This window comes from Gallus gallus, chromosome 4 (genome assembly GCF_016699485.2).
Source record: "Gallus gallus isolate bGalGal1 chromosome 4, bGalGal1.mat.broiler.GRCg7b, whole genome shotgun sequence".
Lineage (NCBI taxonomy): Eukaryota > Metazoa > Chordata > Aves > Galliformes > Phasianidae > Gallus > Gallus gallus.
The window spans coordinates 2058399-2072901 of NC_052535.1; the positions used below are offsets into that span (position 1 = coordinate 2058399).

The 14503-nt window shown below is 58.4% G+C and overlaps 3 protein-coding genes across 8 annotated transcripts; 1 reads left to right on the plus strand and 2 right to left on the minus strand.

The window, feature by feature from the left end:
- Positions 1 to 436: 436 nt before the first annotated feature.
- Positions 437 to 7244, minus strand: TRMT2B (tRNA methyltransferase 2 homolog B). Of its 3 annotated transcripts, none has more exons than XM_003643319.6 (13): positions 7086 to 7244; positions 6247 to 6522; positions 5250 to 5304; positions 4716 to 4835; positions 4158 to 4257; positions 3914 to 3984; positions 3359 to 3505; positions 3171 to 3265; positions 2527 to 2741; positions 2173 to 2274; positions 1906 to 2025; positions 1555 to 1654; positions 437 to 805 (listed from the first exon to the last, which is right to left on the minus strand). In XM_003643319.6, the coding sequence occupies exons 2-13, from the start codon at positions 6429 to 6431 to the stop codon at positions 679 to 681; spliced, it is 1437 nt and encodes a 478-aa protein (XP_003643367.3). In that variant the 5' UTR covers positions 6432 to 6522; positions 7086 to 7244; the 3' UTR covers positions 437 to 678. The 3 variants fall into 3 exon arrangements, with proteins under 3 accessions (XP_003643367.3, XP_046796924.1, XP_040555958.1); XM_046940968.1 differs by having other exon boundaries at positions 6232 to 6522; XM_040700024.2 differs by having other exon boundaries at positions 7056 to 7244.
- Positions 7245 to 7929: 685 nt separating this feature from the next.
- On the minus strand, positions 7930 to 11323 carry LOC100858944 (probable G-protein coupled receptor 34-like). Of its 4 annotated transcripts, none has more exons than XM_025149938.3 (2): positions 11291 to 11323; positions 7930 to 10218 (listed from the first exon to the last, which is right to left on the minus strand). In XM_025149938.3, the coding sequence occupies exon 2, from the start codon at positions 10201 to 10203 to the stop codon at positions 9190 to 9192; it is 1014 nt and encodes a 337-aa protein (XP_025005706.1). In that variant the 5' UTR covers positions 10204 to 10218; positions 11291 to 11323; the 3' UTR covers positions 7930 to 9189. The 4 variants fall into 4 exon arrangements, with proteins under 4 accessions (XP_025005706.1, XP_040555960.1, XP_040555959.1 ...); XM_040700026.2 differs by having other exon boundaries at positions 7930 to 10242; XM_040700025.2 differs by having other exon boundaries at positions 11286 to 11323.
- A 1855-nt stretch (positions 11324 to 13178) lies between these two features.
- On the plus strand, positions 13179 to 14449 carry F8A3 (coagulation factor VIII-associated 3). The gene has a single exon (XM_025149812.2). The coding sequence runs from the start codon at positions 13197 to 13199 to the stop codon at positions 14250 to 14252; it is 1056 nt and encodes a 351-aa protein (XP_025005580.1). The 5' UTR covers positions 13179 to 13196; the 3' UTR covers positions 14253 to 14449.
- Positions 14450 to 14503: the final 54 nt, after the last annotated feature.

Consider the following 14503-nt stretch of genomic DNA (forward strand, 5'->3'; position numbering starts at 1 on the left):
ACCCCGTGTGTTTGAAGAGCCCAGTGAAGGTGGCTGGCACTGTCCCAAGCTCTAAGGGACGTGGCTCACTGAGGAATGCTGGCAGTAGGTGTACAGTTGGACTTGATGATCTTAGAGGTCTTTTCCACTCTCAGTGATCCTATGAAGCTCAGGGTTCCTCAGGACCAAATCACAGCCGTGAGAGATACCAGCAGGCAGAGAGCCCTTCGGGCAGGAGCTCTCCCTGTTTCCTTAGGCATCTGCCAGCCTCCGTTCAACCAATTTCCTCTTTCTGATGAAATTCAAAGCCTGACTGTAGAAACACCTTCTGCTGAATGAGACCTACCTCCAGTTTGCAGCAGTTTCATCTTCTGAAGAGCTGGAGAGGATTTCAAGCACCTTTGAGGCTTGCAGCTTGCCAGCCAGTGAGAAGAGCACGACATACAAATACCTTCTATTTGTTTATGCAATTAGCCCTGCTTATCTATTTATTTGGCTACTGCAGAGCAACCCAATGGCAAAACAAACTCCAGAAATCGGAGTGTTTCCATATAGATTAGGCAACCCGCAGTGAGAGCAAGCAGAAAATGACTCATTTCTTGACATTGGTCTAGAAAGTTCGAGTCACAGCCACATCCTCTCCTTAAGGACACCGGGAGGTCACCTCCTGAGCTCGCAGAGCTGCAAACCTCCTCAGTGTCAGCGGGTGAGCAGCAGCACCAGCTCACAGTGAGCAGTGTGAGGGAACATGTCGACAGGGACAGCCAGCGCTGGGGCAAACGGCTCTCCTTCCAGCTTCTTCCTTGGGTCGGGGGGACAGCACAGCCTGCAGGAAGCACAGCATTGGAGGGCGACCTTCAGACCAGCAGCGTAAGGCTTCCCGTGCATTAGGAGGGTATCTTTAGGTTGGCTAACATCCGTCAGCCCTCGGCTGGGTGATTAATGCTAAGGAGGTGACTGCTAATCCCAGGAGCTGGCTTTGCTCGTTGGCTGGAGGCCCACCTTCCTGCAGGGAGCGTGGGGATGCGGTATCCTGCACCCTGCTGTGCTGTTATCATAGAATCATACAATCATAGCACGGCCTGGGTTGAAAAGGACCACAATGCTCAACAGTTCCAACCCCCTGCTATGTGAAGGGTCGCCAACCAGCAGCCCAGGCTGCCCAGAGCCACATCCAGCCTGGCCTTGAATACCTCCAGGGATGGGGCATCCACAGCCTCCTTGGGCAACCTGTTCAGTGCGTCACCACCCTCCGTGTTATGTTGGCTGTGCACAATGTCATTACAACACCTTTGCATTCTTTTCTACCCCTGAATGATGCTTTCTGCTGGCACTCAGCCCAAGGAATACCTACTGCTTCCACCAGTGCAGCTTGCAGGTAAACCCAAAGCAGTGCAAAAGCACAAACCACTTCTGGCCACGCACTGCCCCGGGTCCCACCTGCAGAATTAACCCAGTGAAATTTGGTAACAACAAAAACCCTCCTGTGCTGAGGACAGGTCCTCAGGTCCTGGTCCTCAAGGCACACAACAGAGTCACTAACGTCAGCAGAAAAGAAAAGAGGAGGCTGCTCACTCAAGGAAGTTCCTCATGGCTTCGCCCTCCGGCTTGCAGGAGATGTAGAGCAGCCTTCGGATTGCCCTGCAGCTCCGGATGGCCTTCACGACCCTGTGATCTGCAACAGCACAGCACCGTCTTACCACGTCCTGGTGGACACCCCACTGCACTGGGCAGCATCTGGGCTCTAGGGCCAGTCTGGGACTTCCCAAAACTGGCCCAAAGCAGCAGAGGACATGAGGGTGGTTGTAGGGCCATGTAGAATGCCTAGAGAATGAGTGAGCTGGCGGCTTGCAGCCAGCACAACAGCTCACACACAGCTTGCTCAAAACTGTCTCTTCAAGGTGAAAATAAATAGTATATGCTTACGGATCCCAGCCCGAGATGGGTTCACCACTGCGACAAGGGGTCGGGCATCCTCCCACGATGAGAGCAGTGCTGGTATCACAGCCTCTGCCTTTCCACTGTGAAACTCACAGTTTGAAATTCCTGCAAAGCAAAAGCAGCCACACGAACAAAGAGCATTCCCGGACATCCCAACACAAAATCCCACTCTTTGCTGAGTGCAGGGGGTGGTTAGGAGCAACCCTTCACTTTTGCATCAGGTTTCTCAGCAATGGCAATGGTTGAACTTACCATTGAATGCTGCATTCCACCTGGCATCCTCTATTGCTTTCTGCACTATCTCAACGCCGATGACCTTGGACACATGGCGAGCCAGAGAGAGACCAATCGTGCCTGGAAACCAGGGATACACAAACACTCCGCATTTCCATGTGGAAAAAACAAGCATTGGAGATAATGTTGGGCATGCAAAGCACCAACCCCAGGGAGCTGCGGTGCCCCATCCCTGCGGGTGCCTATAGCTGGGCTGGAAGGGGCCCTGGGCAGCCTGAGATGGTGGGGGGCACCCAGCCCACGGCACGGGTGGGATTGGATGGGCTTTAAGGTCCCTTCCAACCCAACTGCTGTACGGTTCATGCTGCTCACCCGTCCCGCAGCAGACATCGAGGAGCACAGTGTCTCCAGCAGCCTGGCTCAGCTCCCTGACCACCCGGTACAGCACTTCTGCTCCGCTCGTGTTCACCTGGAAAAAGGCATCTGGAGAGATGCGAAACCTCAGGTCCAGCACGTCTTCAAAGATGTGTGGTTCTCCATGAAGGAGCTGGAAGGGTGAATGCTCATGGGAACAGCGCGTCATGGTGCTGGAAGGACACATAAAATAACACCCTGCTGGGGGGCGGCGTTTTGTTGCCGTTGCCATTCCTGGGGTGCACGTTTGCTTTTATTCCATATGAGCACTGTGACTCTTTGTAAGGGATCTGCAGCTTGCTGAACTGAGAATGGAATGGGGTCACAGTGACGTAGGGTGGGGTTGTGGCCCTTTGTAGCCATGGGATGTATCCCCCCTTTTGCTGCTGATGCGATTTGGAAGTGATGGAACCATTGGATCATTTAGGTTGGAATAGACCCTTAAGACCATTGAGTGCAGCCATCAGCACTTTAGCTTTTCCCTTTCGCTCCCCATGCTGAGGGGGGCAGAACCCTATCCAAGTATTTCTGATGCTTCATAACAAACACGAGGCGCAGCCACCTTAAAGCCATGGCCACAAGGGCCACCCCAGCACCAATACCTCTCCTGGAAGTACAGTGATGTCAGGGCACACTCTGCTCCGGGTCCGCAGGTGAAGAACTCTCTCAGCAGTGCTTTCTGAGCAGCCAGAGCCTCCTGGAAGAGAGGGAAGGAATGGTTGGGCCGATACGCCCAGAGAGCTCCATGACAGCCATTGGGATGGCCTAGAGCCGTCCCAGCCCCACTCACCTGGTCCAGCTGCTGGGGGTGGAAGGTGACGATGGCCATGGTGTGGCCGTGCTGGGAGGTGCGCACCACGAGCTCCCTCCAGTGCCCACCTTCATGGAAGAGGATGCAGGAGCCCAGCAGGGAGCGGCGGATGAACTGCTCGTAGCACTGCATGGAGCAGAGCACGGTGAGGGACACAGCCCTCATCCTCACGTGATGCTGTGCCCCAAACATTGGCTGTTGCACCACTGCCCTCTGTGCTATCTCAGCTGGACACCGAGAGGAAGCTTTGTTCATTGCGATTCTCATCTGTTTTAAACAGCAATCAATCGCTGCTTCGTTAACTTCACTCCAAGGGACACCTCTGAGGTTCCACCATTAACTTCTGTGCTTAAAAACCATTTTTTTTTCCATTGGCCAGAATCAAAACAGACCCAGGACCACCACGTAACTACACATCCATAGCCATGCACACACGTACTGTACACACATACACACAGCCAACGCGGTGTCCCCCCATTGGGAGCCATGGCGCTCTGCCCACTCTCCCACCTGCAGAGGTGGTATTTGCTTTACCTGGGCCACTTGTTTGTGCTGTAGGGGTGTGTTCTTCATGTGGTCGGTTCTCACGCACACAATATTTCTTGCTGCAGGGAGAGATGGGTATGTGAGGGGTTTGTTCCAATGCAAACCATGCAGGGTGCAGCGGCGTAAGCCGGAGAAGAGCCTCTCCTCTCAACCACCCCGTTGTGCAAAAGGGAAGAAAAGGTGACTAAGCCCAGCAGCTCTCACCCAGCACCACTCCTGGCCCCGCACTGACCTCTGCCCGTCCCCACGTACAGCCCCACTGTTTTGGGGTTCCCATCCGGCCCTCGGTTCACAGAGAACGTGGACTTGTTGCGGTACCCATTGATGGTGGGCTGAGGGAGGAAAGAAGGAAATCAAAGCCTTGTACGAGGGCTGCTCCGAAAGTGATGCCTCCTGTTTTATGCTGCTGGCCCACAGTGTCAGGGGTGGATGCTGGTGGGATGGCAGTAGGGGTTGAAGCTTCCCAGCAATATCCCGATTCCTTTCGTTGCCCCGTGACAGATGGCAGCAGAAGGACAGTCTGACAGAATGCTGTCTGATGTGGGAGTGCAGATGAAGCAAAGGGGTGTCAGTGAATTCCTCCATGCACAAAAAGTGGCACCCATTGCCGTTCAACAGCACTTGCTGGGCATTGGCAGAGCCCAACCGGTGGATGCAGCACAGTGGCTGCTGTGCTTCAGCAGTGGTGCTGGTGCAGGTTTGTATGAGTGCAGCACACAGCCCTTCTTCTGCAGTCTGCAAAGCAGAAGGCAGCAAGGGACCTCCTCTGGAACCAACCATGGACACTCACCGAGGGGACCACGGGCTGCAGGGGACAGCAGAGCCCACTGGGATCCTGCACAGCTCCTCCCAGCTCCAACAGATGCGATGTCAGGGTCTGCAGAACCTCCCTCAGGCTCTCATACTTCACCTACAGAGCAATCTGAAGCCAGGAAAGCTCCCACAGGATCACACAGCCTCTGTGTACCGCACAGCAATGGAGAGACCATGGCCCCAAGGGTGGCTCTGGGGTGTTGGAGCCATGAAGCCTCCATTAACCTGTCCTGCACTGGGCAGGGCCTGAGCACCTTTTGTGCTTTAGAATAACTCAGGGATGAAGGCAGCAAAGGGTGGGGTTTGGGGCCTTGGTTCGGTAAACGTGGTGGGGATGGGTGATTGGGGTGGGATTTGGTGATCTCTGAGGTCTTTTCTAATCCTAATGATTCTGTGATTCTATGGGATTGGACCAGGCTGCAGTGCCAGATCCCAGAGGCAGCTGCTCAAGGGGATGGAAAGGGACAGTGGGGGCAACGCGATGGAGAAATTCCAGGTGTGCACAGCTTACCTGCAGCTGCTCCTGGTATGGAAGTCTCCACAGCGGCGTCACTGCATCTGCCAGCCTGCAAAGCACAACAGAGGGCTTGTGCTCAGAGCTGCTTGGGGTGGGAGGACCCAGGAGCCACAACAAACACAGGAGCCACAGCGAGCACAGAACAGGCTGAGCACGGGCCTCTGGTGTCCTGGATGAGCCCCCGTTAGAGGACAGAGCCAAGAACAGCCCTGTCTCCCTGGAGGTTTCCCATAGGAGAACAAGACACTCCTCTCATTGCTCACTGCACACTCTGCCTGCTCACATTGCTGGTCACTGCTGTGAAAGCTGCACGGGATGAAGCCCAATGCAGACCAATGCAGTTTCTGCACTGTATAAAAGGAATTACAGGCTCACATACATGGCCAGTCCTCCAGTGGCAGCTGGGAGATGAACCTTGGAACCCACTGATACTTACATCCAAGCCAAGGGGAGCAGGAATACAACACACAAAGCTGCCTTGTGAAGAAAATAAGGGAGGATGGGGTGAGATGGATATAATCCAAACTGTCCTAAGTGTCTCTCAGGTGCTCAGCTGGATATACAGCTGTTCTTCCCCATCGGGGCTTTGGGAGCTGTATCCAAATCTCCAGCTGATTTCAGGCACAGAACTGTGAATCACAGGGCTGAGTACTTTCTGCTTGCCAGCAGAGCAGCTGCTCTGTCCCAGCCCCTTCCCTCTTGCTTAGGCCTCTTCATTTGCCCTTTCCATTACTTCTGTCACAGCTGAGCCTCTCATATCTACCTGGATGGAGGTGAAACCTTTAAGCTCTCAGTGCAGCCGCCTGCTCTGGCACTGACAATCACAGCCAGGCTGGTGCTTGCTGAGGGCAATAAACACCGTGATTGCTCAGGGTTCTGAGGTTGCAGGGTCCTGAGGTTGCAGCATGCAACACATGGACCTTCCTCACTGCAGCCCTCCATACCCAAATGCTCCCTCACCACACGCAGCACACACCTCCCACCGGCGTACCTCTCTTCCCAGGAGGATGCTGGCAAGCTGCAGCCCTCTCTGTCCTTCTTCCTTCTCCTCTTGGCTGCTCTCTCCCCCGTTGGCTGTCGGCAGTCCCACCCAGGCAGGCTGCTCAGGAGCACGGGCTGCGGGGTCAGCAGGCGCAGGCACCGGCGTGTCAGCATGGATGCATGGGGCAGAGCCATGGCAGGCAGCACAGGGGCTGCTCAGAGCCCTCCAGCCCACTGTGAGCACCACGGTGTCAGCAGATGTCACAGCTGTCAGCCCCAACTGCACCTGGAATAGAGCGGCAACAGGCGTGATGCTTCTCCGGCCCTTTCCGTCCTCAGATTTGAGCATCATAGGGAATTCTTTGAGTTCCCCACGGATCAGAGCACGACTGCTCAGCTTTCCCAGCACAAAGATCCTCAGCAGTGACCCAGAGCTATCAGTGCAGCGATTTGGGCTCACCTGAGCCTCCTGGAGACATCCCAGGCCTGGGATTAACGCCGCACAGATATCATTCCAGTTACTGAAATGAGGCAGAGCAGAATGGCCGCTGCTTTGCACAACCGGCACATAATACCCTACTAATAACTGACAGCGTAATATCCCAACAGTTTAATGGATCACGATTGAAAAGGACAGGGTCTCAAGTATGCTTGAAGCATGAATTTCTTTATTTATTGCTTCGCCGTGTGACACGTCCATCCATCCATCACCAATTTAACTATACAATAAGCAACCATCTCTGATGAAAGCATAGATCAGCTAAAATTCTTATCCAGGCAACAACAGCCCCGGGGTAACACGGGGAGGGGTTCCCTTACATGCAAAGGGAACACAAGGTCGCTTTTCACCTGGGAAAGCTGCAGGCTGCAGCCATTGCAGCGCGGAATCCGATGGGTGCAGGACGGCAGCGGCTGTGTGCTGTAATGGGGCTGTGCTGGGGTCCCAATGGGATCACACCGGGGCCGCACCGGGGTCACAGCGCAGCGGAACCGCCGCCGCTTCCCGGCAGCCCCCGCGGCTGCACGTCACCTCCTGCCTGCCAGAGATAAGGATCCCAGCGCTGGTTTAAGCTAGAAATGAAAGGGATGCCAGCTTGCGTCCCACTGCCTTCATGCTGGGGATGGGGCAGGGGGTGAGATGTGGGGCGCCCAGCAGTGAGCACAGCCCTGCAAGCCCTGCAGGTTCCATTGCGGGGGAGGATGGCTGCGGGAAGGCAGGGGGTTTCCTGCACGCTGAGCACCGCATTCAGGCACTGCTGTTGCAGTGCTGAGGCTTCTGAAGCACACAGTGACACTGCTGCAGCTCATCAGCATTGGTCGGAAAGGGAAAACAGCGCTGTGACCTTTGTTTGCTGCTTTCCACAGGAAAAGCTTTGCTGGCTGTGTTTTCCCCCCACCTCTGCTAAAGAGATCATCATAGCATAATAGGATGGCCTGGGTTGAAAAGGACCACAATGCTCATCCAGTTCCAACCCCCTGCTATGTGCAGGGTCGCCAACCAGCAGCCCAGGCTGCCCAGAGCCACATCCAGCCTGGCCTTGAATGCCTGCAGGGATGGGGCATCCACAGCCTCTTTGGGCAGTCTGTTCAGTGCATCACCACTCGCTGTGTGAAATACCCCTCTCTCCTGCTCGTCATATGGAGACAAAAGAGGGCCGAAGCTGCTCACACCTCGATTGGAAAGATCAGAGCATTCAGTCTTTAAGGAAACATTTTATTCCCCCGAGTATTATTCAGGTGTTGGAGTTTTGTGGTCACCACGGCGGTTCGGTCTGAATGAACCCCCACCCCTCACTGCCCAGCTCTGCTGCCCAACAGGGAGTGCAGGCTGCTGCTCCACCTCCACACTGCCCTACAAATAATGGAACAAATGATGTGTGGGCATAGAACAGGATAAACTGCAGAGAAATATTCTCTTCTGCAGGAAGGGAACAGGTGCTGATGAAGGCAGCAACTCTTGCACAGCCCTCGTGGGTTTCTCTTTCTGAGCTGCTGCAGAACAGCAGAGCTGAGAAGCTCAGAGCCAGCTGCTCCCATTGGGGCTCAGGAGGCACTGCAGCCCCTCTGCCCACTGCAACCTTCCTGAAGCAATGGCCCCAGGCGAGCTGTGCTGTGCCCAAGAGAGCTGCCAGCCCCTGCAAATGTGCTGGTGAGGGGAGCAAAGAGCTAAAGGAAGCCCTGAACTCCCTGTCTCGGTGCACAGAGACATTGGGGCTGAGCTGAGGTTACAGAAGCTACAGAAATGAGAGATTATAGCTGTTGTTGTCATGGTTTGGGGTTGTGGGGCTGCAGCATTTCCTGGCAGGTCTGTCGTGCAAGCCTGGCAGTGCTCACCTCTGGGCTCCATCACGGAGCAAAATATTCCCCTGCTTTGATGAGTGTCTCCTCATCCTTCCCTGACGCATTTGCACTGCACCCTCTCCTGCCCCATCCCTTTCTTCCTCTCTCTGGTGAGCAGACAATGTGTCCTCAGTAAGGATTCACTGCCCATTCCCCTTCTCACTCCTCCTCTCTCCTCTCCTCCGTCTGCGAAGGAGCCCAGCTCTGCCTGCAGCTCTGCCTGCAGCTCTGCTCCTGCCCTCTGGGCTGCCCGGGGTTCCCAGGCCAAGGCCAAATCTCCTTTGGCACTTCCAGCTTCGTTCGTGCACAGAAATATGCTCTTCAGCTATGTCAGCTGCAGTAGGAACAAGCGAGGTCCCAGCTGCTCTTTCCTCCCTGTTTACTGCCATGGAGGCTCTGACCCTGCTGGTGTTACATGAATTGTAGAGTCATGGAATCATTACGGTTGGAAAAGGCCCCTAAGATCGCCAAGCCCAAACGTGACCCATCAGCACCACGTCGGCTAAGCCATGTCTCGTGGAGTGGTTCCATCTTCCCAGCAAGCCTTTTCCCATAAATACCAGTGGCCAGAGCCAATCTGCGATGAGGAAATCCCATTCCCTGGACCCTGACCCTACAGCTCTGTCACAGACCTGCTGGGGGTCAGCCCGCCCTGGTTGCTCAGCAGGGCTCCCTTCAGCCTGCCCTGGATGGTGCAGAGCACGGCCCTGCGGAAACTGCTGGACAAGAAAAAGAAGATAATGGGGTCGAGGCAGCTGTTGAGGGCTGAGATGCAGAGCACGAGCTCGTTAGCGAGGTGCAGGCCTTGCTTCCAGGGCAGGCTGGAAATGGCCCCGACCTGCGCCAGGATGTAAGGGATGCGGACAGCGTGGTAAGGGGTGAAGCAGACGATGAAGATGACCAGGACCACAAAGGTCTTGGTGATGGCTCTCGTGCTGGTCCTCTTGTTCAGCTGCTGGGCCTTCACTGAGGAGACCTGGTGCAGCTTGGCAAATATCTTGCTGTAGAAGTAGAGGAAGAGCAGCAGCACGATGAAGAAGGCGGCCACCGCGGCCATGTTGAAGGCTGCTGCCGTGGTGCTTTTGCTCCTGAAGTGGAAGCATTTATGGTCACAGGGCCCCTTCCCTCTTCTCTCAAAGAAGAAAGGCAGCATGAAGGCGAAGTTCACCGCCCAAACCATCCCGGAGGCCAACGTGCTGCAGGACACGGTGTGAATCCTGTATTTCTGGAGGGGACGGATGATCTTCAGGTAGCGGTCCAGGCTGATCAGGCTGAGGAAAGTGATGCTGACGTACATGTTGAGGTAGAAGAAGGCCCCGACGATGCTGCAAAAGACACGGGGCTCACTCCTGTCCTGGAAGGCGATGCGGAAGGGCAGGCAGAGGGCCAGCAGGAGGTCGGAGAGCGCCAGGTTCCTCATGTACACAGTGATGGAGGTCCGGCGCTGCACGCTGCGTGAGAACACCCAGAGTGCCAACGCATTGCTGAGCAGCCCAACGGCAAAGATCAGCGAGTACATGACGGGCAGCGTCACTGAGAGGAACCCATCGTGGATCTGACAGCACGAGTTGCCCAGGAACTGCTCGCTGACTTCAATGGAGGGAGGGGGGGTGCTCAGAGGGTCCATCGTGAGCGTGCGGACCTGGAAGGAGATGTGCAGGAAGAGCTGCATGGGGTTTTGGGGTGAGCTGGAGGCATGGGGCCATTGGGATGCACAGGGAGCACAGCCACCTGTGGTACCCAGTGCCCCGGATGCAATGGGAAAATAGATCTGGGCAGGTTCTGCCTGCTCTCTGTAGGGTAATATCTGCTGAAGATGTGCCCATTAAACACTGGTAGGAAAGCAGAGCCCGCTCCTGCCTGCCCCAGCTTCTCCCAGCTCTGTGCCACAAGGGAGGTTGGGAACGGGCAGATGAGACTGTGGCTGTGTGTGGGGTGAGCTGCTTAACCATGTCTGGAGGGGATGTCAGCCCACCCCGAGCTCTGATTTCACACAAGCAACAAAACAGGCACAGCAAATACAAATTCAGGCCATGTGCAGCCCAGGGACTCAATGCTGGGCACTTGGACATCCTCTGCCAGCACCTGCCCCACTGGGACCGCCTGCAGAGCCCTTTGTGTGCCCGTGAGCTCCTGCGTGCCCCAATGCCTCCCTCCTCTTTCCACTTTCCATGATGCTGAGTGGTAGAGAGCTGCAGAAATCTCCAGCTTCCCTCCCACAGACCACAACTTCTCTAATGCCTTTCGCTGCTCCCTCCACAGCACGCCGGGACAGCAGAGCAGGGCAGCACGCCTGGACGGAGGCTGCAGAGCTCCATGAGCCTGCTGCTTGCAACTCACAGTTGTATAAAACCACAGGGGACTGAGTGCCCCGCATTCACTGCTCACAGCTCACCGCATAGCAGTGTTGCCACCAAGCGCCTGATGGTTTCAGAGCAGCGTGCTCTGCCTGCACACCCACCACAGTGCTCCGCATGTACTTTGCAAGGGGCAGCACAGCCCCTGTGCAGGCAGAGCTGTGCATAAAGACAGCACAGTTTGCACATAAAGGTAGCCCTGCAGCACGCGCTGCGTGTGTCCGTGTGGCACAGCAGTGTGGCCACCACCTGTAAATGGTCCCATGCCACAACCCTACTCAGTCCCAGGCTCTCTCTCCCAGCTCTGAACACAGCCCCCCACCGGTTGCATCCCTGACCCAGAGTCACCCACCTCACCTGTTACTCCTCAGCTTCTGCACCGGCTGTGACAGAGGTTCCTGTTCCTCATGGCCCCTATAAGCCCTTGCTGGTGATGACACCTCCCACCAGTGGCATCATCCCACTCCCCTCCCACATGGGCTTGCCTGGTTTTCCCCTCCTGGCCCCTGTGGGGAGGTTGTGCAGGAGGTAAGCTCTGCAATGCACCCAGGTGTACCGGACACAAATAGGCTGATGGTGCAGGAGGTGTGAAAATGCCCCGCAGAAGGATCCCATAATCCACTGCTTGTGGGACCTGTGGGGTACCACCCCAAAGCCCACATCTCCCTACCTCAGGGCTGTACCTCCTCTGCCCTGTGGGGTGCAGAGCAACGGACAGGCACTGAAATGCCTCCAAATGACAGCTTGTCTGTGCCAACTCTTCTGCTTGAGGCCTTTTTGGGATGGTAGGAAGAGCCCACAGGGGTGAGCTGTGAGGGTCCAGGCAGCTCATCCCCACCAGCCCTCACCCAGCACCGAACCAACAGCAGCCACGTGCCTGGAGCACGTTGTGCCACAACAGTTTCCACCTTCCTGGATTTATTTATCTCCCAGTTTGCCCACGCAGATGCAAATGGCTGTGGTGGGTGGGGGGAGAAGGGGCCTGCAAGGGCAGTGGGAAGGAGGGCTCGGTTTTGAACCCCTTGGCTATGCTCCTTGGGTACGTGGCACCAACATCCCACCTCACGTGGGAGCGCAAACTGCAGCAGTGTGTGGGCAGGATAGGAAACGTGTCAGAAGGTGCCTTCTCCCACCCACGGAAATCTCAGAGCCCGGTGAGGGGAAGGCAGAGGATACTGAGCCCATTTTCTCCTCCTTGTCTCGGTACGCCGTGCTGGCTCAGCCTCACCTCCTGCCCTCACCGAGCAATGCTAAAAGATAAACCCGACCTGCCAGGCACAGAGCAGAGAAATAGCTGTGAACAGAGAAAGCCTGGAGATCTCCAAGGGCATTGCTGCAGCATCGGCTCGCTGGTGTCAGTCAGTGCAATGTGTACCTGTGGGTATCCGCGCCCACGGAGGCACGGAGCTCCTGGCACTGGGAAGGGGCAGAGCAGCAAGCAGCGGACCCCTGGTTTCTGCCACCTCGTGCAGCAGCCAGAAAGCACCAGGAGGAGAAGCGAGGGACGGCTTGCGGGGAGGACGGCCTTCCTGGGGCCAACGGGCGCTGCTGGGTGGCACCAGCCGGGCTGCACGCCGTGCCGTCCCGCGGGCCCTGTGTGGTTTGGAGCGCAGGAAGAGCGCCGCGTGCGCACAGCCCGTGTTTGCGGGGGAGGCGGATGAGCGCTACGCCACAGCGCCGTCAGCCCGGGGGGTTTTGTGCTGCAGAGCGGCGGGGGATGAGTTCCATTATCCACCTCGCAGTTTCAGTCGGCAGCTTTGCAGAACGCCCCGGGACAGCAAAGAGAATGGGTCAGAGTGGGGTTTTCTGAGAGCTCCGGGAACGCTCATTGCATGCACTGAACCTCAGCAGCGGTGTGAAATACACAGCGTGAGCTTCGCTCTCACACCTCAGCACCTGCGCTGCCCTTTGGGACCGAGCTTTCACCCGCGCAGGGAAGTTCCCACAGTGCAGCATCCGCGCGGCGCTCTCAGCGGGTTCAGTGGGGCAGAAAGCCGAGCGCCTCCAGTGCAGCGCAACGTCTGGGGACGGGGAGGAGCCAACCGTGCCGCAGGGCCGGGCTGCACCGAGCACAGCGCGGCCCGCCGGTGAGGGGGCGGGGCCCGCACGGCGTGGCCACGCCCCCAATTGGATGCGGCCGTCACGAGACCACGCCCCCACCGACGCCCCGAGCCGCCTGACCCGGTAGCGGATGCTGATTGGTCAGCGGAATAAAGCGCCGGAGGGGAAGCGACGTGATCGCGTCACTTCCTGGCGACGCGCGATGCTGGCGGCGGCGGGCGGCTCGGGGCCCGGCGGGGCGGGCGGCTCCGGGCCCGGGCCGGGCCCCGGCGGCGGGGACGGGGACTTCCTGTCGCGGTACCGGCTGGTGTCGGCCAAGCTGCGGCGGCGCTTCCTGCGGAAACCGAACGTGGCGGAGGCGGCGGAGCAGTTCGCGGCGCTGGCGCGGGAGCTGCGCGCCCAGGAGAGCCTGCCCTACGCGGCCTGGTGCCAGCTGGCGGTGGCGCGCTGCGCGCAGAGCCTCTTTCACGGCCCCGCCGAGGCGGCGGCGCTGGGCGAAGCGGCGCGGCTCTTCCTGCGCCAGGAGCGGGACCTGCGGCAGCGCCTGGCCCTGCGCGGCGGTTTCGGCGAGCACCTGGCGGCGGCGCAGAGCTGCGGGGCCTTCGCCGCCCGCCTGCACCTGGAGCGGGGGCAGCCGGCGCTGGCGGCCGGGCTCTGCCTGGAGCTGGCGGCGGCGCTGCGCGATACGGGCCGGCCCGCCCGCGCCGCCGCGCACTTCCAGAGGGCTGCCGAGCTCCTGGCGGCCGCTAAGCTGCCCCTGGAGGCGCTGCGCTGCTTGACGGAGCGCGCCTCCTGCCTGCTGCTGGGCCGCGACTACGCCGGGGCTCTGGCGGCGCTGACCCGGGCGCAGGCGTTGGCTGGAGCCGGAGCCGGGATCGGGGGGAGCGGCGGGGCCGCGCCCGGTGGAGCCTTCCTGGACGCGCTGGTGAGCTGCGAGGTGTCGCGGGTGCTGCTGCTGCTTCTCCTGCAGCCGCCGCCCGGCAAGCTGTCGCCCGAGCACGCCCGCACGCTGGAGCAGTACTGCTGGGAGGCGCCCGAGGGCGGCGCGGCGGGCGGAGGGCTGCCGGCGGCCGCCAGCTACCTGCCCGCAGAGCTCTTCCTGCTGCTGCAGTCCGCCGTGCTGGCCTGCCAGGAGAAGGATGCGGCCGCGCTGCGGGCTCTGCAGGCCGAGCTGTGGCCGCTGTTGAGCGCCGAGCAGAACCACCTGCTGCACCTGGTGCTGCAGGACATGCTCAGCCCCGCGGGGCACGGGCTCTGAAAGCCGCCCGGACTGTCGCTGGACTGTCACCGTCCTGTGCCCGGAGGGTCCCTGCTGCCTCGGGACTGTTCCAGAATTCGCGTGCGCGGGAGCTGCCGGCGGGACGGGCTCGGGTCGCGTGGCCCCGCCGGCGGGGAACGTAACGCCGTGTTATGGTCGCGCTCGGCGTCTGTAATAAAGCTGCGGTGCGAGCGCGCTCCCTGACTGCTGTGATTGGTTCCTGGGGCGGTGGGCGGGGCCAACGAGGGCGC

Coding starts and splice junctions, on each gene's coding strand:
- TRMT2B (XM_046940968.1), bottom strand. CDS start 6,431: ATGGCTCTGCCCCATGCATCCATGCTGACACGCCGGTGCCTGCGCCTG. Junction 4,258..4,715: donor TGCAGCCCGTGGTCCCCTCG/GTGAGTGTCCAT, acceptor TTCCTCCCTCAG/CCCACCATCAATGGGTACCG. Junction 806..1,554: donor GCCATGAGGAACTTCCTTGA/GTGAGCAGCCTC, acceptor TGCTTCCTGCAG/GCTGTGCTGTCCCCCCGACC.
- LOC100858944 (XM_025149938.3), bottom strand. CDS start 10,203: ATGGACCCTCTGAGCACCCCCCCTCCCTCCATTGAAGTCAGCGAGCAG.
- F8A3 (XM_025149812.2), top strand. CDS start 13,197: ATGCTGGCGGCGGCGGGCGGCTCGGGGCCCGGCGGGGCGGGCGGCTCC.